Source organism: Neofelis nebulosa, chromosome 16 (assembly GCF_028018385.1).
Source record: "Neofelis nebulosa isolate mNeoNeb1 chromosome 16, mNeoNeb1.pri, whole genome shotgun sequence".
Lineage (NCBI taxonomy): Eukaryota > Metazoa > Chordata > Mammalia > Carnivora > Felidae > Neofelis > Neofelis nebulosa.
Genome location: NC_080797.1, coordinates 58,351,444 through 58,375,192, shown reverse-complemented (window position 1 = coordinate 58,375,192; position 23,749 = coordinate 58,351,444). Strand labels below are relative to the sequence as shown.

General features: G+C 41.6%; 1 protein-coding gene across 3 annotated transcripts in view; it reads right to left on the bottom strand.

Moving 5' to 3' along the window:
• MYO1D (myosin ID) overlaps nt 1–23,749 on the bottom strand; it is a 377,669-nt gene that overhangs the window by 311,356 nt on the left and 42,564 nt on the right. Inside the window, exon 1 of one of the 3 annotated variants that reach the window (XM_058706015.1) lies at nt 5,985–6,260. The exons of the other annotated variants lie outside the window; for them this stretch is intronic. Coding sequence (XP_058561998.1) covers nt 5,985–5,998 — 14 coding nt within the window. The 5' untranslated portion in view covers nt 5,999–6,260. Of the gene's footprint in view, nt 1–5,984; nt 6,261–23,749 lie in introns of those variants that run through there. 3 annotated transcript variants of the gene reach the window in all.

Here is a 23,749-nt window from a genome sequence, read left to right as displayed (position 1 = left end):
ACCTCAGGTCTGACTCCAAGGCTCGGGACACCCTGAGCTACACCACCCCACTCCCACCCAGGCAGGAGAAAATAAGTTAGGGACAAAAATGGAAATGATAGAAAGAAAATATGCTAGGGTGGGTGCCAAAATAAACTACAAAACATTTACTTTAAAGATGAGATCTTGAAATAGTAGCAAGAAAGAGTCAGCTAACAGGGAGGAGCTGAGCAGGCCCCGAGTAGGAAACTGGATACATGAAGGGTATTTCTGAGCAAGGGCTTCTCAGGGTGCTTTCATCCCCCCCCCCTTTTTTTTTTTAGCAGATAATGACCGGAATATCAGACATGCCTATTTTCAAATACGTGGATAAAGTCATGTACCCAAATCAAAAGTTATTTTTTCCACTTTGACTCCTATCCACACCTCCTCATGAATCCTGGAAACGTGGGCTTCCAGTGATTCCTGAGGCAGTACCTCAGTTTTATCACTTGCTAGGAGCTGCTCCTTGAGTCTCCTCTTTTTCAAGAAAATGAGGAAATGAGTAGAGAGACAAGAGACACAGACATGACAGAACACCTGCCTTGTGGGGTTTTCTGAAGTGGGAACAAAAAGTATCTATGAGGTATAAAAAGACCCTTATAAAAGGTCTCTCCCTCCCCCTTACTGTTAATGAAATAAACATTTCTTCTAAGAATAAAAGAGTTGACCTAATAGGTTTAGTCATTTTAATTGAGGTATCATCAATTTTCCCAGGTAACTGAAGCCTTGTCCTAGAGTCCTAATTAAAGTAATAGAGAAAAAGAGCCCCAGGTAAAGGCCTGAGATGGTCTCTATGAATAAGGTGCACTGATTACAAGATCTATTTCAGCTTTCATGAAATTAAATTTACTTTTTCCACCTCAACCGTGTTCTGAATAACTGGGTTGAACAGAGTCATAACATTTAGATCAAGATATTCATCATTAACGCAAACTCCTTCATCCAGTGAAAATGCCATTTATCACAACATAATTATCACTGACTATCATACACAAAGTGTGTAACAGCACAGCACCCCAGGAGCCACTAACACTGGATTAAAGTGGGGTAGGCAGAGCTGATGCTCTGAAATACAGTAGGGTGCAAAGTGGATAAAAATAATGCTGCAGAGATATGATCTACTGACATAAAAATGTTTTTAAACAACACATGAAAGTGTTTTGTACCTATTTATGGCATGAATCCATTTTTATTTTTAAAATAAAATCACATATGCATTCATTTCACCTCTGCACAGTTATTATTATATGTAGGGTAAAAAAAGTCTGGGCAGATATATACAAAATATTAAAAACAGTTATCACAAAATAGAAGAATTAGGTTTTTTTTTCCTTTTACTTAAAACTCATTTTCTAAATTTTCTACAACCAAAGGAAAAGGGGCTTGAACTCACAAACCGTGAGATCACGACCTGAGCAGAAACCAAGAGTCGGACGCTTAACCAACTGAGCCACCTAGGTGCCCCCAAAAGGAAAAGATCTTAAAAGATACTGACATGAGTACAAAAGACAGGGAAGGATGAGATTTTTTTTTAATTTATCACTGGCCTGTGATCAACAGATAGAAGAAATAATGTCACAAATTTTAAAAAATGGAATGCAACACATTTTTAAGCAGCAATTTTGACAGAGTGCTAATCTAATCAGAAATTCTTTCAAAATTCTGCTAAGAGAATATTTTTTTCAAAGCACATCATGTTGATCTTGAGGAAAAATAAATAGGCTTTAATTTTTTTTTTTTTTTTGCTATGTTAGATCATGCTGAGTTTTAATGCAGAAAACCTATGAAAAATACCCTTGAATATAAAGGCAGCAAAGTAAATTCTCACAGATGGAATTTCATTTTTGTTCTAATTTGTGAACACTGCTTAGGAAAACCCATGCTGATAGAGCATTACATACTTTCAGATAATGAAATACTTAGTAATCCCATTAAAATATCTGTTAAAGAGAAATGTGATCATCAGGCTTCCACTAATTTGTTTTTAATATGAAGGCTTAGGATCAATTACAAAGTAACATATGCTCAAATCTAAATAAACACAGTAAAAAAAAACCCCACATAATTAATTACTGGTATAATGCAAGTAACTAGACTCATGTGTGGTGAAAATTACTTTTTTTTTTTTTTTTTTTAAGTAGGCATCACACCAGTGTGGAGCCCAACACAGGGCTTGAACTCACAACCCTGAGATCAAGACCTGAGCTGAGATGGAGAGTCAGATGCTCAACCACCTGAGCCACCCAGGAGCCCCTCCATGTTACTCTTAAACAAATATTTAGATAAGCTCATGTTGACCTGTTGCTTCCTTTTCTTGGAATGTGAATTGCCTAATCAGGTAACCAGGCTTGCTGTAGTCATTACGCAGGAGTGCAAAGCGTCTGTCACTGTCTCCTGACTTTTCCTAAGTGAAGCAATGCAGTGGCACAGACCGAGTCATACCTGAGCCCCTGTCTCGGCTCAGCCACTTACCAGCTGTGTGACTTCAGCTACCTGGCTCTCTAGGCTTCTACAGCCTTGGGGATAGGGGGACGATGTTCCATGTGTGGTAAAAGGATTCATCAGATGAATGCACATAAGGTATTCATACAGTAGGTCAAATCCTGGCTCTACCACTTAGCTGTGTGAACTTGGGCAAGTTACACCTCTCCGTCTGCTTCCCCAGGTGCAAAATTAAGCTAATTTAGGGCTGTTGTTCAGAATTAATATGTGTAAACTGCTAGAACTGTCACTGACACATAGTGTTACGTGAGTGTCAGCTCCTGTCAGTATATGAATGACGTGGAGCTGAGTGGCACTTGTGGGGGCTGCCTCCCAATGCTTCTTGAATCTATTTTCCCCTACCAGAGCACTGTGTTGCATTCCACCATCTTCCAGCCTGTTTTCAGTTTCTCTGCATCTAACATCTACAGATTGAAGGAAATGCCTGAAACAGAGTAGACTCTCCATAAATGGTTCTCAAAAAAAAAAAAAAAAAAGAATGAATATAGTTCCACCTTTTCACCAACTCAGGCTCTGTCTTCTTCAGGTGGTGCCTGAGGCAACTGCCCTAATCCCAGACATGGTCAAATGCTTTCCGCAACACATACAGTTAATAATAAATGCTACTTAATTGGGTATGTAAGGCTAAACATTAAAAGAAAGGGGAAAGATTTCACTAACCAATAAATAAATCCCCCATTCCATACCACTGTATCAAGATGGCTATTTTCCACAATTTCTTACTAAAGTAAATACTATTCAGGAAATCCTAAGTAACACTAGAGTAAATACAGTATCCGTGGTCATATATTATGAAGTGTTTAGCTATAAAAATGCTTAAATATGATTTCTGGCTCCCAATCTTCTGACAGCCGATATTCCTAAGTTAGGGATTAAGTCTGGTAAACTCTGCAATGTTTCCTAATTATATCGTATGCTTGTTAAAATTCACTTGAAATCTGAGAACACTAATGAGAAGGGCAAAAGAAGCTAAGAAAGTAAATTTGGAGTCAAGGCAGCTGCATTTAAAAACATCGATTTCGGGGGTGCCTCGTGGCTCTGTCAGTTTTAGCATCTGACTTTGGCTCAGGTCATGATCTCATGCTTGGTGAGTTTGAGCCCGACATTGGGCTTGCTGTTGTCAGCACACAGCCTGCTTGGGATCCTCTGTCTCCCTATCTCTGCCCCCCACCCCCGAAAAAATAAATAAACATTTAAAAAAATAATAATAGGGGCGCCTGGGTGGCGCAGTCGGTTAAGCGTCCGACTTCAGCCAGGTCACGATCTCGCGGTCCGTGAGTTCGAGCCCCGCGTCAGGCTCTGGGCTGATGGCTCGGAGCCTGGAGCCTGTTTCCGATTCTGTGTCTCCCTCTCTCTCTGCCCCTGCCCCGTTCATGCTTTGTCTCTCTCTGTCCCAAAAATAAATAAAAAACGTTGAAAAAAAAAATTAAAAAAATAAATAAATAAAAAAATAATAATAAAAATAAAAATGTTGGGACGCCTGGGTGGCTCAGTCGATTAAGTGTCCAACTTCAGCTCAGGTCATGATCTCACAGTTTGTGGGTTCAAGCCCCATGTCCAGCTCTGTGCTGACAGCTCAGAGCCTGGAGCCTGCTTTGAATTCTGTGTCTCCCTCTCTCTCTGCCCCTCCCCTGCTCATGCTCTGTCTCTCGCTGTCTCAAAAAAAAAATAAAAACATTAAAAAAAAAAAATAAATAAAAATGTTATTACACTAATTTTACTGACTTGGGAAAAAGGCATGTTTTATTTTCAAAGTAAAACTAAAAAGCAAATGCAAGTAATAGGGGTTATACATGATTTAAGAATCCACTGTCCTTTAAAATGCAAACAACTTTTCACTTGGGTACAGGTGAGCAACTTATTTATCTGATCTATAAAACATTTTCGTGTCTACAAAACATGATCTGAAATCTTCCCAAGGCACTTCTACATGATTCTAAAGCACACACTATTGTGTATGGCATTCCCCTTTCTGGGTGTTCATAAATTACACTCCCTTAACAAGTTCTCTCAGAATGGAATTTACATCTTCAGCTTGGACTTCTCCCCTGAACCTCAGAATAGTATATCCAGCTGCCCGCTTAGCATCTGCAGTTAGATGTCTGTGGGGCATTACACATGTAACGTGTTCGAGCTGAGCTCCCGATACTGTCCCCAAGCCCGCTTTCCCCACCCGGCAGCTGATCTGCCAGCAGTACCTGCCCTCAGACAACATCCAGAACCTGACTGCCCACCGCCTCTGCTGCTGCCATTCTGGTGCAAGCCGCCATCGACTAACCTGGATCATCGCACAGCCTCCCACTTGGAATCCCTGCCTCTGCACCTGCCTCCCCTTCAGTTTGTTCTCTCTGTGGTTCTGTTACCGTGTTAGGTTCTATCACATCAGTCTTCTGCTCAAACCCTCCAAGGCTTCCGATCTCAGACACGTGTCACAGCTTTCCATCAGCACTCCCGACTCCAATTCACCCTGAGCTCTGACCCCCCTGTCCTCCTCACATCCCCACTTCTTTCAAATGTCACCTGCTCCATGAAGCTTTCGCTGACCACTTTACATGAAGTTTATACACCACACTCCCCCCCTACCTCGCCCCTCTCTGTACTTTTCCTCCACAGTATCTGCCACCATCTAATGCACTGTGTATCTTCCTTCTTCATTGTTAGTTTCATTGTCTCCACTCACTAGAATAAAAACTCAAAGAGGGCATGGACTTTTGTCTTTTTTGTTTCCTCTAGAGTCAAAAATGGTGCCTGGCATAGAGTAGACACTCAATAACTGTTTGCTGAATGAACAAATGAGTCCACTTATCCAAAACTTAACATCTGACATCATGTTTAACCTGATCAATATTAATTAAGTACAAAAGACAGAAGTCCAAGAATTGCCACCAAATTAGTAGGCCACTTTGGGAGAGATGGCAAATCGTTCGTTCGTTCGTTCATTCCTCATTCATTCATTGTCCCAGTCACTGGGAAAACAGCAGTGAACAAACAGATATGGTACCTGCCCTCGTGGAGCAGACACATGATGGTGTCCATTCCCCTGTTCCTACAACCATGATCAAAAGGTGCCTGTGGGTAAGGTCAGGGTCAGCAGGCCCCCAGTTTTGCAAGCATGACCCTCAATTCCTTCTTCCTCCTTACCCAGTTCTGAACCCATGAAGCAATCTGTCATCGAGACCTCTTGGGTCTCCCTCAGGTATGCATGCTATGCGATCAAATCCCCTCATTCCAGTAACACTCAACACCCCGCCCAGCCAGCATCATCTGCCCCCTGAGAATTAGGATGTTCCCCCAACTTCCATCTTGCCATAAGTCTCTCCCCATCCAGCTGGTCTTACACACCATGGCTGGAGTTATATCGCCCCCTAAACACACACTACTCCCTTTCCTAAACGTCTTTAATAACTTCCATTGCCTATAAAGGGGCATACAAGATCCTAAACAATCTGTCCCAAACATACCTTGATAGGCTCATCAGACACAGCTCTGGTTTTCTGCTCCAGATACCATTCCCTGCGTGGCTCCTTGGCAAACATTGATTAATCCATTGTTTAATACTTGACTGAAATGTTACCTCCTCCAATTCCCTGCAGAAGAGAAAGCTGCCTCCTCTGTGCCCTCAGAACATTCTGTTCATACTTGTGCTGTAGCACTGAAAACATTACGCACAGGCTCCTTCGTCACTGTACGTGCTCACTGAAGACCATGCCTTACCTACTCTTCGAACTCTACACTTAGCAGAGCACCTACAACAGAAAAGCACTCCATCAATGTCTTGAATACATGAACAGCATCGCCACAAAGGGTTCTCTTATCCAGCCCAGAAACCTCTTCCCTGGAATGGCTTCTACCTGCTGATTCCAGTCCTGCTTGAGACCACAGGGAACACAACAAATGCTTTGTCACACAAATGCCTTTCTAATTGGAAAACAGCCATCAGATCCTTTTTGGTATTTTTTTCTCTGAGAGTTCTTTCTGCCTTCTTTCACATTCCACAGCCCAGAGTCTCTTTGCTCTCCTGGTTGTGCTTTTTCTGAACATCTTCTAGGTTTATATCCCTTTAGAATGGTGGCATCTAGGGGTGCCTGGGTGGCTCAGTAGGTTAATCATCCGACTTCAACTCTTTATGATTTTGCAGTTCATGAGTTCAAGCCCCTCATGAGACTCTGTGCTGATAGCTCAGAGCCTGGAACCTGTTTTGGATTCTGTCTCCCTCTCTCTGCCCCTCCCCTGCTCATGCTCTGTGTCTCTCTTTTTCTCTCAAAAATAAATTAAGAGCAACATTAAAAAAATAGAATGGTAGCACCTAAAACCAGATAAATATCACTCCTTAGTTGTAGTTAATCCTCTTCAATTAATCTAACCTAAAAGAGAATATTTGGAGATTCACACTAATTGTAGGTTCATACTGAACTTACTATTGACTGAAATTTACAATTTTAATTGTTATTATTTATTTTTATGTTTTATTTTGAGAGACAAAAAGAGAGCGAGCAGGGGACGTGCAGAGACAAAGAGGGAGACACAATCCCAAGCAGGCTCCATGCACTGTCAGCACAGAGTCCGACACAGGGCTTGAACTCATGAACCATGAGATTGAGATCATAACCTGAGCCGAAATCAACAGTTAGATGCTTAACTGACTGAGCCACTGAAGTGCACCCCCCCCCCAATTTTTTTTATTAAGTAAACTCTACCCCTAATGCAGGACTCAAACTCATGACCCTGAGATCAAGAATCACATGCTCTACTGGTTGACCCGGCCAGGTGCCCCTTGACTGAATTTTTCTAATGTTTGAAGATTAATAGGTTTCATTCTAAAAGCAATGCTCATTAAACAGTTTTGTACACTAAAAATAGGAAGAAAAAACTAATCCCGCCAACTAAAGACATCTACTGAATAAATTTTGTGAATTTTTTAATGCATAAGGGAGTTTTGTTTCTTTTGTATTTCTCTAACCATATTATTCAAATTATACATATTTCACATATCATAATCATTTAAAAATATTTCTAGTTGAAAATAAACTGCAATTTATTACACACTGACCATGTGCTATTCTAAAAGTAAACCAGCAAGTTAAGTATTATTATGATTTACAAATGAGAATATTAAAGCTTAGGAAAATGAACTGACTTATCCAAGGCCACATATACAATTTTTTCCCAAATTTTTATTTATTTATTTATTTATTTATTTAATTTATTTATTTAATTTTTTTTAAAAAGTTTTTATTCTATTTTTATTTTTTTTATTTTTTATTTTTATTTTTTTTTTATTTTTTATTTTTTATTTTTTTTTTTAGTTTTTTATTTTTTATTTATTTATTTATTTATTTTTTAATATATGAAATTTACTGTCAAATTGGTTTCCATACAACACCCAGTGCTCATCCCAAAAGGTGCCCTCCACAATACCCATCACCCACCCTGCCCTCCCTCCCACCCCCCATCAACCCTCAGTTTGTTCTCAGTTTTTAACAGTCTCTTATGCTTTGGCTCTCTCCCACTCTAACCTCTTTTTTTTTTTTTTTTCCCTTCCCCTCCCCCATGGGTTTCTGTTACGTTTCTCAGGATCCACATAAGAGTGAAACCATATGGTATCTGTCTTTCTCTGTATGGCTTATTTCACTTAGCATCACACTCTCCAGTTCCATCCACGTTGCTACAAAAGGCCATATTTCATTCTTTCTCATTGCCACGTAGTATTCCATTGTGTATATAAACCACAATTTCTTTATCCATTCATCAGTTGATGGACATTTAGGCTCTTTCCATAATTTGGCGATTGTTGAGAGTGCTGCTATAAACATTGGGGTACAAGTGCCCCTATGCATCAGTACTCCTGTATCCCTTGGATAAATTCCTAGCAGTGCTATTGCTGGGTCATAGGGTAGGTCTATTTTTAATTTTCTGAGGAACCTCCACACTGCTTTCCAGAGCGGCTGCACCAATTTGCATTCCCACCAACAGTGCAAGAGGGTTCCCGTCTCTCCACATCCTCTCCAGCATCTATAGTCTCCTGATTTCTTCATTTTGGCCACTCTGACTGGCGTGAGGTGGTATCTGAGTGTGGTTTTGATTTGTATTTCCCTGATGAGGAGCGACGTTGAACATCTTTTCATGTGCCTGTTGGCCATCCGGATGTCTTCTTTAGAGAAGTGTCTATTCATGTTTTCTGCCCATTTCTTCACTGGGTTATTTGTTTTTCGGGTGTGGAGTTTGATGAGCTCTTTATAGATTTTGGATACTAGCCCTTTGTCCGATGTGTCATTTGCAAATATCTTTTCCCATTCCGTTGGTTGCCTTTTAGTTTTGTTGGTTGTTTCCTTTGCTGTGCAGAAGCTTTTTATCTTCATAAGGTCCCAGTAATTCACTTTTGCTTTTAATTCCCTTGCCTTTGGGGATGTGCCGAGTAAGAGATTGCTACGGCTGAGGTCAGAGAGGTCTTTTCCTGCTTTCTCCTCTAAGGTTTTGATGGTTTCCTGTCTCACATTCAGGTCCTTTATCCATTTTGAGTTTATTTTTGTGAATGGTGTGAGAAAGTGGTCTAGTTTCAACCTTCTGCATGTTGCTGTCCAGTTCTCCCAGCACCATTTGTTAAAGAGACTGTCTTTTTTCCATTGGATGTTCTTTCCTGCTTTGTCAAAAATGAGTTGGCCATACGTTTGTGGGTCTAGTTCTGGGGTTTCTATTCGATTCCATTGGTCTATGTGTCTGTTTTTATGCCAATACCATGCTGTCTTGATGATGACAGCTTTGTAGTAGAGGCTAAAGTCTGGGATTGTGATGCCTCCTGCTTTGGTCTTCTTCTTCAAAATTACTTTGGCTATTCGGGGCCTTTTGTGGTTCCATATGAATTTTAGGATTGCTTGTTCTAGTTTCGAGAAGAATGCTGGTGCAATTTTGATTGGGATTGCATTGAATGTGTAGATAGCTTTGGGTAGTATTGACATTTTGACAATATTTATTCTTCCAATCCATGAGCAGGGAATGTCTTTCCATTTCTTTATATCTTCTTCAATTACCTGCATAAGCTTTCTATAGTTTTCAGCATACAGATCTTTTACATCTTTGGTTAGATTTATTCCTAGGTATTTTATGCTTCTTGGTGCAATTGTGAATGGGATCAGTTTCTTTATTTGTCTTTCTGTTGCTTCATTGTTAGTGTATAAGAATGCAACTGATTTCTGTACATTGATTTTGTATCCGGCAACTTTGCTGAATTCATGTATCAGTTCTAGCAGACTTTTGGTGGAGTCTATCGGATTTTCCATGTATAATATCATGTCATCTGCAAAAAGCGAAAGCTTGACTTCATCTTTGCCAATTTGGATGCCTTTGATTTCCTTTTGTTGTCTGATTGCTGATGCTAGAACTTCCAGCACTATATTAAACAGCAGCGGTGAGAGTGGGCATCCCTGTCGTGTTCCTGATCTCAGGGAAAAAGCTCTCAGTTTTTCCCCATTGAGGATGATGTTAGCTGTGGGCTTTTCATAAATGGCTTTTATGATCTTTAAGTATGTTCCTTCTATCCCGACTTTCTCAAGGGTTTTTATTAAGAAAGGGTGCTGGATTTTGTCAAAGGCCTTTTCTGCATCGATTGACAGGATCATATGGTTCTTCTCTTTTTTTTTGTTAATGTGATGTATCACGTTGATCGATTTGCGAATGTTGAACCAGCCCTGCATCCCAGGAATGAATCCCACTTGATCATGGTGAATAATTCTTTTTATATGCTGTTGAATTCGATTTGCTAGTATCTTATTGAGAATTTTTGCATCCATATTCATCAGGGATATTGGCCTGTAGTTCTCTTTTTTTACTGGGTCTCTGTCTGGTTTAGGAATCAAAGTAATACTGGCTTCATAGAATGAGTCTGGAAGTTTTCCTTCCCTTTCTATTTCTTGGAATAGCTTGAGAAGGATAGGTATTATCTCTGCTTTAAACGTCTGGTAGAACTCCCCTGGGAAGCCATCTGGTCCTGGACTCTTATTTGTTGGGAGATTTTTGATAACCGATTCAATTTCTTCGCTGGTTATGGGTCTGTTCAAGCTTTCTATTTCCTCCTGATTGAGTTTTGGAAGAGTGTGGGTGTTTAGGAATTTGTCCATTTCTTCCAGGTTGTCCAATTTGTTGGCATATAATTTTTCATAGTATTCCCTGATAATTGTTTGTATCTCTGAGGGATTGGTTGTAATCATTCCATTTTCATTCATGATTTTATCTATTTGGGTCATCTCCCTTTTCTTTTTGAGAAGCCTGGCTAGAGGTTTGTCAATTTTGTTTATTTTTTCAAAAAACCAACTCTTGGTTTCGTTGATCTGCTCTACAGTTTTTTTAGATTCTATATTGTTTATTTCTGCTCTGATCTTTATGATTTCTCTTCTTCTGCTGGGTTTAGGCTGCCTTTGCTGTTCTGCTTCTATTTCCTTTAGGTGTGCTGTTAGATTTTGTATTTGGGATTTTTCTTGTTTCTTGAGATAGGCCTGGATTGCAATGTATTTCCCTCTCAGGACTGCCTTCGCTGCGTCCCAAAGCGTTTGGATTGTTGTATTTTCATTTTCGTTTGTTTCCATATATTTTTTAATTTCTTCTCTAATTGCCTGGTTGACCCACTCATTCGTTAGTAGGGTGTTCTTTAACCTCCATGCTTTTGGAGGTTTTCCAGACTTTTTCCTGTGGTTGATTTCAAGCTTCATAGCATTGTGGTCTGAAAGTATGCATGGTATAATTTCAATTCTTGTAAACTTATGAAGGGCTGTTTTGTGACCCAGTATATGATCTATCTTGGAGAATGTTCCATGTGCACTCGAGAAGAAAGTATATTCTGTTGCTTTGGGATGCAGAGTTCTAAATATATCTGTCAAGTCCATCTGATCCAATGTATCATTCAGGGCCCTTGTTTCTTTATTGACTGTGTGTCTAGATGATCTATCCATTTCTGTAAGTGGTGTGTTAAAGTCCCCTGCAATGACCACATTCTTATCAATAAGGTTGCTTATGTTTATGAGTAACTGTTTTATATATCTGGGGGCTCCAGTATTTGGCGCATAGACATTTATAATTGTTAGCTCTTCCTGATGGACAGACCCTGTAATTATTATATAATGCCCTTCTTCATCTCTTGTTACAGCCTTTAATTTAAAGTCTAGTTTGTCTGATATAAGTATGGCTACTCCAGCTTTCTTTTGGCTTCCAGTAGCATGATAAATAGTTCTCCATCCCCTCACTCTCAATCTAAAGGTGTCCTCAGATCTAAAATGAGTCTCTTGTAGACAGCAAATAGATGGGTCTTGTTTTTTTATCCATTCTGATACCCTATGTCTTTTGGTTGGCGCATTTAATCCATTTACATTCAGTGTTATTATAGAAAGATACGGGTTTAGAGTCATTGTGATGTCTGTATGTTTTATGCTTGTAGCGATGTCTCTGGTACTTTGTCTCACAGGATCCCCCTTAGGATCTCTTGTAGGGCTGGTTTAGTGGTGATGAATTCCTTCAGTTTTTGTTTGTTTGGGAAGACCTTTATCTCTCCTTCTATTCTAAATGACAGACTTGCTGGATAAAGGATTCTCGGCTGCATATTTTTTCTGTTTAGCACACTGAAGATATCGTGCCAAGCCTTTCTGGCCTGCCAAGTTTCAAAGGAGAGATCAGTCACGAGTCTTATAGGTCTCCCTTTATATGTGAGGGCACGTTTATCCCTTGCTGCTTTCAGAATTTTCTCTTTATCCTTGTATTTTGCCAGTTTCACTATGATATGTCGTGCAGAAGATCGATTCAAGTTACGTCTGAAGGGAGTTCTCTGTGCCTCTTGGATTTCAATGCCTTTTTCCTTCCCCAGTTCAGGGAAGTTCTCAGCTATAATTTCTTCAAGTACCCCTTCAGCACCTTTCCCTCTCTCTTCCTCCTCTGGGATACCAATTATGCGTATATTATTTCTTTTTAGTGTATCACTTAGTTCTCTAATTTTCCCCTCATACTCCTGGATTTTTTTATCTCTCTTTCTTTCAGCTTCCTCTTTCTCCATAACTTTATCTTCTAGTTCACCTATTCTCTCCTCTGCCTCTTCAATCCGAGCCGTCGTGGTTTCCATTTTGTTTTGCATTTCGTTTAAAGCGTTTTTCAGCTCCTCGTGACTGTTCCTTAGTCCCTTGATCTCTGTAGCAAGAGATTCTCTGCTGTCCTGTATACTGTTTTCAAGCCCAGCGATTAATTTTATGACTATTATTCTAAATTCACTTTCTGTTATATTATTTAAATCCTTTTTGATCAGTTCATTAGCTGTTGTTATTTCCTGGAGATTCTTCTGAGGGGAATTCTTCCGTTTGGTCATTTTGGACAGTCCCTGGAGTGGTGAGGACCCGCAGGGCACTTCCCCCGTGCTGTGGTGTATAACTGGAGTTGGTGGGCGGGGCCGCAGTCCGACCTGATGTCTGCCCCCAGCCCACCGCTGGGGCCACAGTCAGACTGGTGTGTGCCTTCTCTTCCCCTCTCCTAGGGGCGGGATTCACTGTGGGGTGGTGTGGCCCGTCTGGTCTACTTGCACACTGCCAGGCTTGTGGTGCTGGGGAGCTGGCGTATTAGCTGGGGTGGGTAGGCAAGGTGCACGGGGGCGGGAGGGGCAGGCTTAGCTCGCTTCTCCTTAGGTGATCCACTTCAGGAGGGGCCCTGTGGCAGCGGGAGGGAGTCAGATCCGCTGCCGGAGGTTTGGCTCCGCAGAAGCACAGAGTTGGGTATTTGCGCGGAGCGAGCAAGTTCCCTGGCAGGAACTGGTTCTCTTTGGGATTTTGGCTGGGGGATGGGCGGGGGAGATGGCGCTGGCGAGCGCCTTTGTTCCCCGCCAAGCTGAGCTCTGCCGTCCGGGGGCTCAGCAGCTCTCCCTCCCGTTGTCCTCCAGCCTTCCCGCTTTCTGAGCAGAGCTGTTAACTTCTGACCTCCCAGACGCTAAGTCGCGCTTGCTGTCGGAACACAGTCCGTCCGGCCCCTCCGCTTTTGCCAGCCCGACTCGGGGGCTCTGCTTGGCCGGCGAGCCGCCCCTCCGCCCCGGCTCCCTCCCGCCAGTCCGTGGAGCGCGCACCGCCTCGCCGCCCTTCCTACCCTCTTCCGTGGGCCTCTCGTCTGCGCTTGGCTCCGGAGACTCCGTTCTGCTAATCCTCTGGCGGTTTTCTGGGTTCTTTAGGCAGGTGTAGGTGGAATCTAAGTGATCAGCAGGACGCGCGGTGAGCCCAGCGTCCTCCTACGCCGCCATCTTCCGGAACTCTATTCTATTTTTAAAGTAATCTCTACACCCAACATGGGGCTCGAACATACAACCCCAAGATCAAGAGTTGCAATCTCCGGGGCGCCTGGGTGGCTCAGTCGGTGGAGCGTCCGACTTCGGCTCAGGTCGTGATCTCGCGGTTTGTGGGTTCGAGCCCCGCGTCGGGCTCTGTGCTGACAGCTCAGAGCCTGGAGCCTGCTTCGGATTCTGTGTCTCCCTCTCTCTCTGACCCTCCCCCGTTCATGCTCTGTCTCTCTCTGTCTCAAAAGTAAATAAACGTTAAAAAAAAATTAAAAAAAAAAAAAAAAAAAGAGTTGCAATCTCCACCGACTGAGCCAGCCAGGCATCTCCTCCATTTTTTTTTTTTTTTTTTTTTTATTAATGAGAAATGTAAAGGGGTCATTCATATGAACCATAGAGTCTGTTGAATTTGGACATATGTATAGACCTCTGTAACTGCATACAGATTAACAAACAGGAAATTTTCATCACAGCAGAAGGTTCCCCTGTGCCTGTTCTCAGTCAATTCTCCCGCCCAGGGGTAACTATTCTGATACCTGTCATGATCAACTAATTTGCCTGTTCTTGCATCACATAAATGGAATCATTTAGGAGGTGCTCCTTTGATCTCTCTTCTCTTGTTCACCATGATGTCAGTGAGATTTGTTCATGTTGTTTGTTGTGTATGTCATTCGTTTGTTCTCTTGTTATTGCCACACAGCATTCCATATAGGAGTATACCACAACTTGTTTAATGCATTCTCCTGTTGATGTACATTTGGGTTGTTTCCAGTTTGGGGCTACTTTATTATTATTATTTGAGAGAAAGAGCACATGTGCACATGCAGCAGGGGACAGGGACAGAGGGAGGGAGGGAGGGAGGGAGGGAGGGAGGGAGGAGAGAGAGAGAGAGAGAGAGAGAGAGAGAGAGAGAGAGAGAGAACTCTCAAGCAAGCTCCACGCCACCAAGGGTGCAGCTCAATGGGGCTTGATCCCAGAACCCTTGGACCAAGACAGAGCAAAATCAAGAGTCAGACCCAGGCGCCCTGGGGCTACTTTGATTAAAGCTGCAAGGAACAACCTTGTTTATGTCTTCTGGTGGACACCTGAACTCATTACTCCTGAGTATATACCTAGGAGTTAGAAGTGCTGATGGGGCGCCTGGGTGGCTCAGTCGGTTGAGCGTCCGACTTCGGCTCAGGTCACGATCTCGCGGTCTGTGAGTTTGCGCCCTGTGTCGGACTCTGGGCTGATGGCTCAGAGCCTGGAGCCTGCTTCCGATTCTGTGTCTCCCTCTCTCTCTGACCCTCCCCCGTTCATGCTCTGTCTCTCTGTCTCAAAAATAAATAAACTTAAAAAAAAATTAAAAAAAAAAAAAAAAAAAAGAAGTGCTGAATCATAGGACAGGTGTATAGTTGGCCTGGGAAATACTGAGAAAGGTTTTCCAAAGTGACTCCCCAGCAATAGGTAATGAGTTTATCTGCTTCTTATCTTCACCAATATTTGGATTTTTACTTTTAGTTACTCTGGGGAATGTATCATCTGGTTTTCTTCTTTTTAAAGTGCCTTTTTTTTTTTTTTTTTTTTTTTGGTAGGAGTCCCTTTTATGTTCTGGTTGTAAGTCTTTCATCAGATATATATATTGTGAAAATCTTTTCTCCCAGATGTGGCTCATATTCATTTTTAATAGTTATATATTATTCTCTCAAGTAGATAAGTCATCATTTATTTTTCTACTGCTGGAGGTTTAGACCACTTCTAATTCTTACTGTAATTTAATGCTTTGATGACCATCTTTTAAAGCTCTATCTGTACCTAAAATGTTTCCTTAACCTAGATTTACAAGAAGTAGAGTTACTTAATGTATATGATCACTTGGTATTGATATACACAGAGCCAAAAAGCTTCAGAATGAACTCTATCAATTGATGTTGGTACTCAACAATGCGTGAGAATATCCATTCACCATGTCCTCACCAACTCTGGCTTAAAAAAAAAAATTTTTATCAGTTATAAAAAAAAAATTATCAGTATTTTGTTGTTTTAATATTTAGTTCTGTGACTACTAGTAAAATTAAAAATATTTTAATTTTGCTGTTTATACTTTACTTTTACAAATGGTCTGTTCATTTTCTGCATATGCATTTACCTATTGGGGTCTTTAGAATTGTTCTCATTCATTTAACATATTAACCTTTTTCTTTTCCTTTTATATATATTTAATATACAATATATGTGATATTTTTAAGATATTTTTATTTATTTTATTTACTAGAATCATTTCCTGGGATGTAATTTGCTTTGGGCTTTTAAAACTTTTATGTGGTCAAATCTGTAATCATACCCTACCTTAGAAATGTCTTTTCTTGGGGTACCTGGGTGGTCTAGTTGGTTAAGTGTTTGACTCTTGATTTTGACTCAGGTCATGAGTTCAGTTCGTGAGTTCGAGCCCCGCACTGACAGTGCAGAGCTAGATTGGGATTCTCTCTCTCTCTCTCTCTCTCTCTCTCTGCCCCTTCCTGGCTCGCATGCACACGTGCAAGCTCTCTCTCTTAAAATAAAGAAATAAACTTAAAAAGTCTTTTCTCTACAATATTCTGTATATATATACTCTATGAGTATTTCTCTGTAAATATTCACATCCATTTTCTTCCAGTTTTTAAAAATATTTAACTCTTTAATTCCTTAGCAAGGAATTAAATTAAATTACCCTTTTTTGAGGGTATTGTACTGGACTCATCTCTAAATCTTATCTTTTCCTAAACTGATAGCCAGCTGTGGCAGTACCATTTATCAAGTAAATATTCCTTTCTTCTTCGGATGTATGATGCATACTTAATCACTTATTAAATTTTTATACATGCAACAGTCTCCTGGGCTGTCTTTTCAGTTCTTTCAATTTGTCCTTTTATTCTTGCTGTATTGGGGAACATCTATAGCCTTATACAGACATCGCATACAGCCTTATAATTATTTCATTTGGCCAATATTCACTGAGCACCTGCACTGTGTTAAATTCTAGGATTAAAATGGTCAACCTGACACACCTGGTCTCTGTCCTTATGGCACCTACGGGCTGGTAGGAAGATGGAGACAAGTCAATGGGCAGTGACAATAGTGTGTGATATGGATGATAGGATATGCAGAGGGAGCTAACGGACCCCTAACCTGGAGCTGGGGAATGAGAAAATGGTTCCTGGAGGGGTGATGTCTTGTGGCTGAGGGAGAGGTGTGCTAGAAAGCTCTGCGCTAGCAGAGGCTGAGAGCATTTCACTGCGAATGGAGCACGAAGGTGTCTGAGGCTGGACAAGGGTCCAGTGAGGTCATGCAAAACCTTCAGTGGGTTCATCCTTTATCCTGAGGGTGAGGCAAGCCACTGAAGAGTTCAATCATGAAGATAAGCATTTTATTTTATTTATTTATTTATTTATTTATTTATTTATTTTTTAATTTTTTTTTCAACGTTTTTTATTTATTTTTGGGACAGAGAGAGACAGAGCATGAACGGGGGAGGGGCAGAGAGAGAGGGAGACACAGAATCGGAAACAGGCTCCAGGCTCCGAGCCATCAGCCCAGAGCCCCATGCGGGGCTCGAACTCACGGACCGCAAGATCGTGACCTGGCTGAAGTCGGACGCTTAACCGACTGCGCCACCCAGGCGCCCCAAGATAAGCATTTTAGAAAGACTACTTGGCTATAAGAAGATGAAAAATACTTTACCAGAAGAAGTCAAGAGGACAGCCAAGAAGCTACTTGGAGTACCAGTGGTAGATTAGATTATATCCTGGTTCCATACTCTTCTCTTTCAAGCTTTTCTATGCCACTATCACATATTTATTTTTTCCATATTAATTTTGAAATTACTTAGCCAAATTCCCTCCTGTACACCTGACTCCACTCCAATCAAATTGGGACTTTATTTTAACTTACATTAAATGTTTAAATTAACCTATGAAGGGTTACAACTTCACATACTGTTTCCCCTAAGGTTTTTGAAGTAATTGCTGCTGAGCCATATCTCCTTTTGTGATATAATTATGCAAAAATAATATATGGTTAGCAAAACAAAAATGGAAGGGAAAAAAAGCAGGACAGCAGAGTCTTAATTTTGACCATAAATACAGGAAATGTCAAAAACCAAAGAGAAGCAAAAGCAGGGAGGACTAAGTTCTAAGCCAAGAAGGCAGGCCCAGCTGTTGGAGAGAGCCAGATGGACAGTTGTTTTTTTTTTAAAGTTTATTTTCAGAGATAAAGAGAGAGAGTGAATGGGGGAGGAGCAGAGAAAGAGAGGGAGGGAGAGATATTCTCAAGCAGACTCTGCACCATCAGCACAGAGCCTGATGTGGGGCTCAAACCCATGAACTGCGAGATCATGACCCAAGCTGAAGTTGGATCCCTCATATGACTGAGCCACCCAGACGCCAGTTTTTAAATTCAGTGTTAAACAGAGATATGCCTACATCCCAATGAAGAAAGAACCTTATTTTTACAAAAGCCATGCAATGAATAAAGAAAAAAACTTCAGCCAGAATTCAAAGCATATGGAGGCTTACCAAAATAGCTAGAAGCTGTAGTAGTGGGGTCTAAGAACCAAAGGCACGAGGAAGACCCTAGGAGAGACTAATGCTTTAAAAATCTGGGTCAAGCTACATGGAGTCACACACAGTTGCTAACTGCTTATAGTCTGGTCTCTCACACCAAAGCAGAGTGAAGCACCAAACCTGGAAATTCTGTGACAGACAACCAATCGGGGTAAAGGGCTACCTTCAGAGAAGGAAAGAGAATGAAGGAGAACCTCAGAGGAAGGAGACTGACCCTGTGAGAAACTGACCCTCCTTATACTTTTCAGTATTGATAAATAAGAATGAATACATAACTCTGCCAGCGGACAACACAGAGAAACTGCCCATGTTGTTATGCCTGCATATTTATTCTCAGGATTTTTGAAGCATTTTTTTTCACAAGAGATTTGTTATTCTGAAGATGGCCTGAGTCTTATTTTCCAATATGAATACAGAGATATGTAATTCAAGTCGAAATATGAGAAACTGGAAGCTTTCATGCTCTGAAAAAGCTCCTTGAGTGAAAATGCCAGAAAGACATAGTTCTCATGTACTTTCCTTTCCAGGGCGCCCATTCAAAAGTTGTCTCCTTTAGAAAGAAAGAATATTTACTTAAGACTTTGTTCTAGTTACAATCTGCTTCTTAATCTTTTTATCTGCGCAGAACATAATTCCTTCATTCGGGAGATGTTTACGACACTCCAAGGCACTGGGGCTGAAATGATAAAACAGCAGATGTGCTTCCTACCCTCTTGGGACTCACAGTTCAACAGGGTATACAAATAATTAGATAATTAAGAGTACAGGGCCCAGGGTGTTACCAGAGCACACGGGAGGAGCAGCTGGGAGTTCAGGAAGGCAGCTTGGAGGAAATGACATCTACGGGAAGGTTATGTCAATATCTCACAGGACCTACAGACTGGGACTCAAGCAAAGAACTGGAACCAGATACTGGAACAGGGTGACCCCACCTGGGTGTGGGTTACAGGTGTGCTCTCCCAGAACACTGTAGAACACAGCTTCCTAACCTGTGCTCAGATTACAGGTGTGCCTACCAGCCATAAGCGCAGCCTTATCCATTTCCCTCAACAGGCAGTACTGATATTACCATTTTCTATGTGGGTCATGACACGAAAAGGGCTGGGAATCACTGCCTGTAAAATAAGCTCAGGGAATGCTGTTTTTACCTTTCTGCTATAATCGATTCAAATTCATTCACATTCTTCTCTCATTGTTTTCTCATTGCTATCATTGTTTTCTACTCTCCAATCTTCAGATAGAACTTGACTCCCAAGAGTTCCAAACATGTATACATTCTGAATTTCAGCCACCAAAAGAGAGAGAAACAGGATTTCATTTCAAATACGAAATCCTGGTGAAGAATGGTGATTGGTCCAATTCAAGTCAGGTGTCCACTCTTGGACCAATCAACAGTGGCCAAAAGGAGGACTGCCTTGTATTTATTTATGCTGTGGTTCCCAGAGTTATACTTGACTAGATTGGAGGGGGGCTGGTCCTAGTCTGGTAAAACACCAGGTGACCACTGCAAGATTTGAATACTGAAGGAAAAGATGCAGGAGAGAGGGCAAGGACTAATATTCAAGAGAAAAGTCATAATTGAGAAGTTCATGTCCCTGTGAGGATGAGAAGAGACAGGACCTGTGGACAGGGAGGATGGGACTGGCCTAACAGAGGAGGATGAGCACATCTTCTACTGAGACAGGAGGGAAGGAGGAGAGAATGGGTGCAGACGTGCCAGCAGGAATGGGCATTCAGGTCTGAAGAAGTACTTCTTTGAGTAGCAAGACGGAAATATGCGGCTAATGGAAAGAATATGAAAAAGGTACTGCACGAAATGGGAGAAAGAAGCCTAGGATACAGCTGAGGAGGACAGCCCAGCAGATTTAAGACAAGTGAGGTTAGCAAGTGTAAATTTATTGACTAAGTAGCCTAGTTTTCTCCAGCAAGGCTCAGCAGCCCTTGTACTGGGTCTATCATAAGAGCAAATAAAAAAGACCAGTTTGATAGGTCCAGGGCTTGGCTTTTACCAGGCGAGGGTCCCTGAAACATAGTGTGATGATGCAGTTCAAGGTTGAGAAGACAGACGTGATGGAGTACGAGCTGATAATCCTGAGTCAGGAGGAGAAGTGGGACGCAGTGTGGGAATACCAGGGATGACAGTTGGGGAGATGACGAAGAGTACAGGGAATGTGAAGCATGAGAAGTTTAGGTGGCTGTTGAATGTGAGACAGGAAACCATCAAAACCTTAGAGGAGAAAGCAGGAAAAGACCTCTCTGACCTCAGCCGTAGCAATCTCTTACTCGGCACATCCCCAAAGGCAAGGGAATTAAAAGCAAAAGTGAATTACTGGGACCTTATGAAGATAAAAAGCTTCTGCACAGCAAAGGAAACAACCAACAAAACTAAAAGGCAACCAACGGAATGGGAAAAGATATTTGCAAATGTCACATCGGACAAAGGGCTAGTATCCAAAATCTATAAAGAGCTCATCAAACTCCACACCCGAAAAACAAATAACCCAGTGAAGAAATGGGCAGAAAACATGAATAGACACTTCTCTAAAGAAGACATCCGGATGGCCAACAGGCACATGAAAAGATGTTCAACGTCGCTCCTCATCAGGGAAATACAAATCAAAACCACACTCAGATACCACCTCACACCAGTCAGAGTGGCCAAAATGAAGAAATCAGGAGACTATAGATGCTGGAGAGGATGTGGAGAGACGGGAACCCTCTTGCACTGTTGGTGGGAATGCAAATTGGTGCAGCCGCTCTGGAAAGCAGTGTGGAGGTTCCTCAGAAAATTAAAAATAGACCTACCCTATGACCCAGCAATAGCACTGCTAGGAATTTATCCAAGGGATACAGGAGTACTGATGCATAGGGGCACTTGTACCCCAATGTTTATAGCAGCACTCTCAACAATCGCCAAATTATGGAAAGAGCCTAAATGTCCATCAACTGATGAATGGATAAAGAAATTGTGGTTTATATACACAATGGAATACTACGTGGCAATGAGAAAAAATGAAATATGGCCTTTTGTAGCAACGTGGATGGAACTGGAGAGTGTGATGCTAAGTGAAATAAGCCATACAGAGAAAGACAGATACCATATGGTTTCACTCTTATGTGGATCCTGAGAAACGTAACAGAAACCCATGGGGGAGGGGAAGGGAAAAAAAAAAAAAAAAAAAGAGGTTAGAGTGGGAGAGAGCCAAAGCATAAGAGACTGTTAAAAACTGAGAACAAACTGAGGGTTGATGGGGGGTGGGAGGGAGGGCAGGGTGGGTGATGGGTATTGAGGAGGGCACCTTTTGGGATGAGCACTGGGTGTTGTATGGAAACCAATTTGACAGTAAATTTCATATATTAAAAAATAAAAAATAAAAAAAAAAAAAAGAAGTTTAGGTGGCTGTAAGTTTTCTGAGACAGTTAAGTCCAGCAGTGTCCCAGTGGACAGGACTCACGTGAGCCCTTTAGAAGTCATATTCACACTGGACTGATGGTTTCTCTAGTACTTTTGTTGGTCAGAAATACTCAGGGGTGCCTGGGTGGCTCCGTCGGATAAACATCCAACTTCGGCTCAGGTCATGATCTCACAGTTCATGGGTTTGAGCCCCACATCGGGTTCTGTGCTGACAGCTCAGAGCCTGGAGCCTGCAGCCTGCTTCGTATTCTGTGTCTCCTCTCTCTCTGCCCCTACCCTGTTTGTGCTCTGTCTCTCAAAATTAAATGTAAAAAATAAAATAAAAATACTCAGTTATTCCTCCAAGTCTTTACACACTTTACACACTTAAGGGGTCACTCTCTCTCCTTCTCTCTCTTACCCATATCCCCTCCCCCTCTCCTGCTTTTTCTCAGGTCAGGTGATCTACTCCAGTCAGAGGAAGCTGTATGCTATTTCCAAGATATTGCTGGCACTCAACCTTGCACCCATGGTGTTTTCCATGCCTTCTCCTCACTCTCATTCAGAGTACACCTCCCACGCTATGTATCTAGACCGCAAAATCCCACCAACTTTAAAAACCAGGTTGAGTATCTAATTTCTTCTAGAAAGCTCTCCAAGACTCTACCTAACCCAAATCACTATTTCTTTCAATACATGTTTTTTTTTTTTTTTTTTTTTTACTCCACACAGTTAATATTGTTGTTTTATTCCTAATTCTAAGGGCAGTAATTACTCTTAAATTCAATTTTTAAAAATTTTTTTTCAACGTTTTTTATTTATTTTTGGGACAGAGAGAGACAGAGCATGAACGGGGAGGGGCAGAGAGAGAGGGAGACACAGAATCGGAAACAAGCTCCAGGCTCCGAGCCATCAGCCCAGAGCCTGACGCGGGGCTCAAACTCACGGACCACGAGATCGTGACCTGGCTGAAGTCGGACGCTTAACCGACTGCGCCACCCAGGCGCCCCTTAAATTCAATTTTTAAGCCAAACTGTGTGTGTGTGTGTGTGTGTGTGTGTGTGTGTGTGTTTAACTGGAGTCTATGAAATACCTTTGATTTAAAGTACTCAACCAGCCAGAGCACCCGGGTGGCTCTGTCAGGTGCCCAACTTCAGTTCAGGTCATGATCTCGCAGTTTGTGGGTTCATGCCCCACGTCGGGCTCTATGCTAACAGCTCAGAGCCTGGAGTCTGCTTCAGATTCTGTGTCTCCCTTCTCTCTGTCCCACCCCTGCTTGCACTCTGTCTCTCAAAAATGAATAAATGTTAAAATATATATATATAAAGTACTCAACCAGCCAAAGAAGTAAACTCCATCTTATTCTAAAGCTCATACACCACACTGAGTATTTACAAAGAACAAACTCTGGTGACTGAGGAGAAAATGGAGAAGTGTGTTTATATAAAATGTATTCAAAGCCAAATAACCTGCCAAATCAGTAACGGAATGTTGAATGAATCAAATGGAATGCTTAGTACTGACTACTAGCCTTATGTTTCTTAGTCACTAAATCATGTTTTCTACGTGGTATGCCAAGGAAATCCAGAGTCACTGAATTTTCTATTTCCCTACCTTTTAGGGGAATGTAAGAGATGGAAGTAAGGGAGGAAGAAGCAGTTTACAGATCCAGGAATCAGAACTCAAGGAATGGCAGTGGGTTTCTTCAAGGTAATACAGGCAAAATGTGGGCTCTACAGTTCCCTAACAATATGTCCACATAAACTTATCTAGCTGAATTTCAAGCTAAGATTAACATGAAGAAAATCCACTAGCAAGGATAAAGCTTTTTTCCCCCAAATGAATATGGCAATACTCATTCTGGAGACATTTTCATGCTCTGCTGAATTAATGTTACTTCCCTATACAGCAATCTCACAATAAATATAAAAATATTAAAAGCACACACACTCTGGGGCTCCTGGG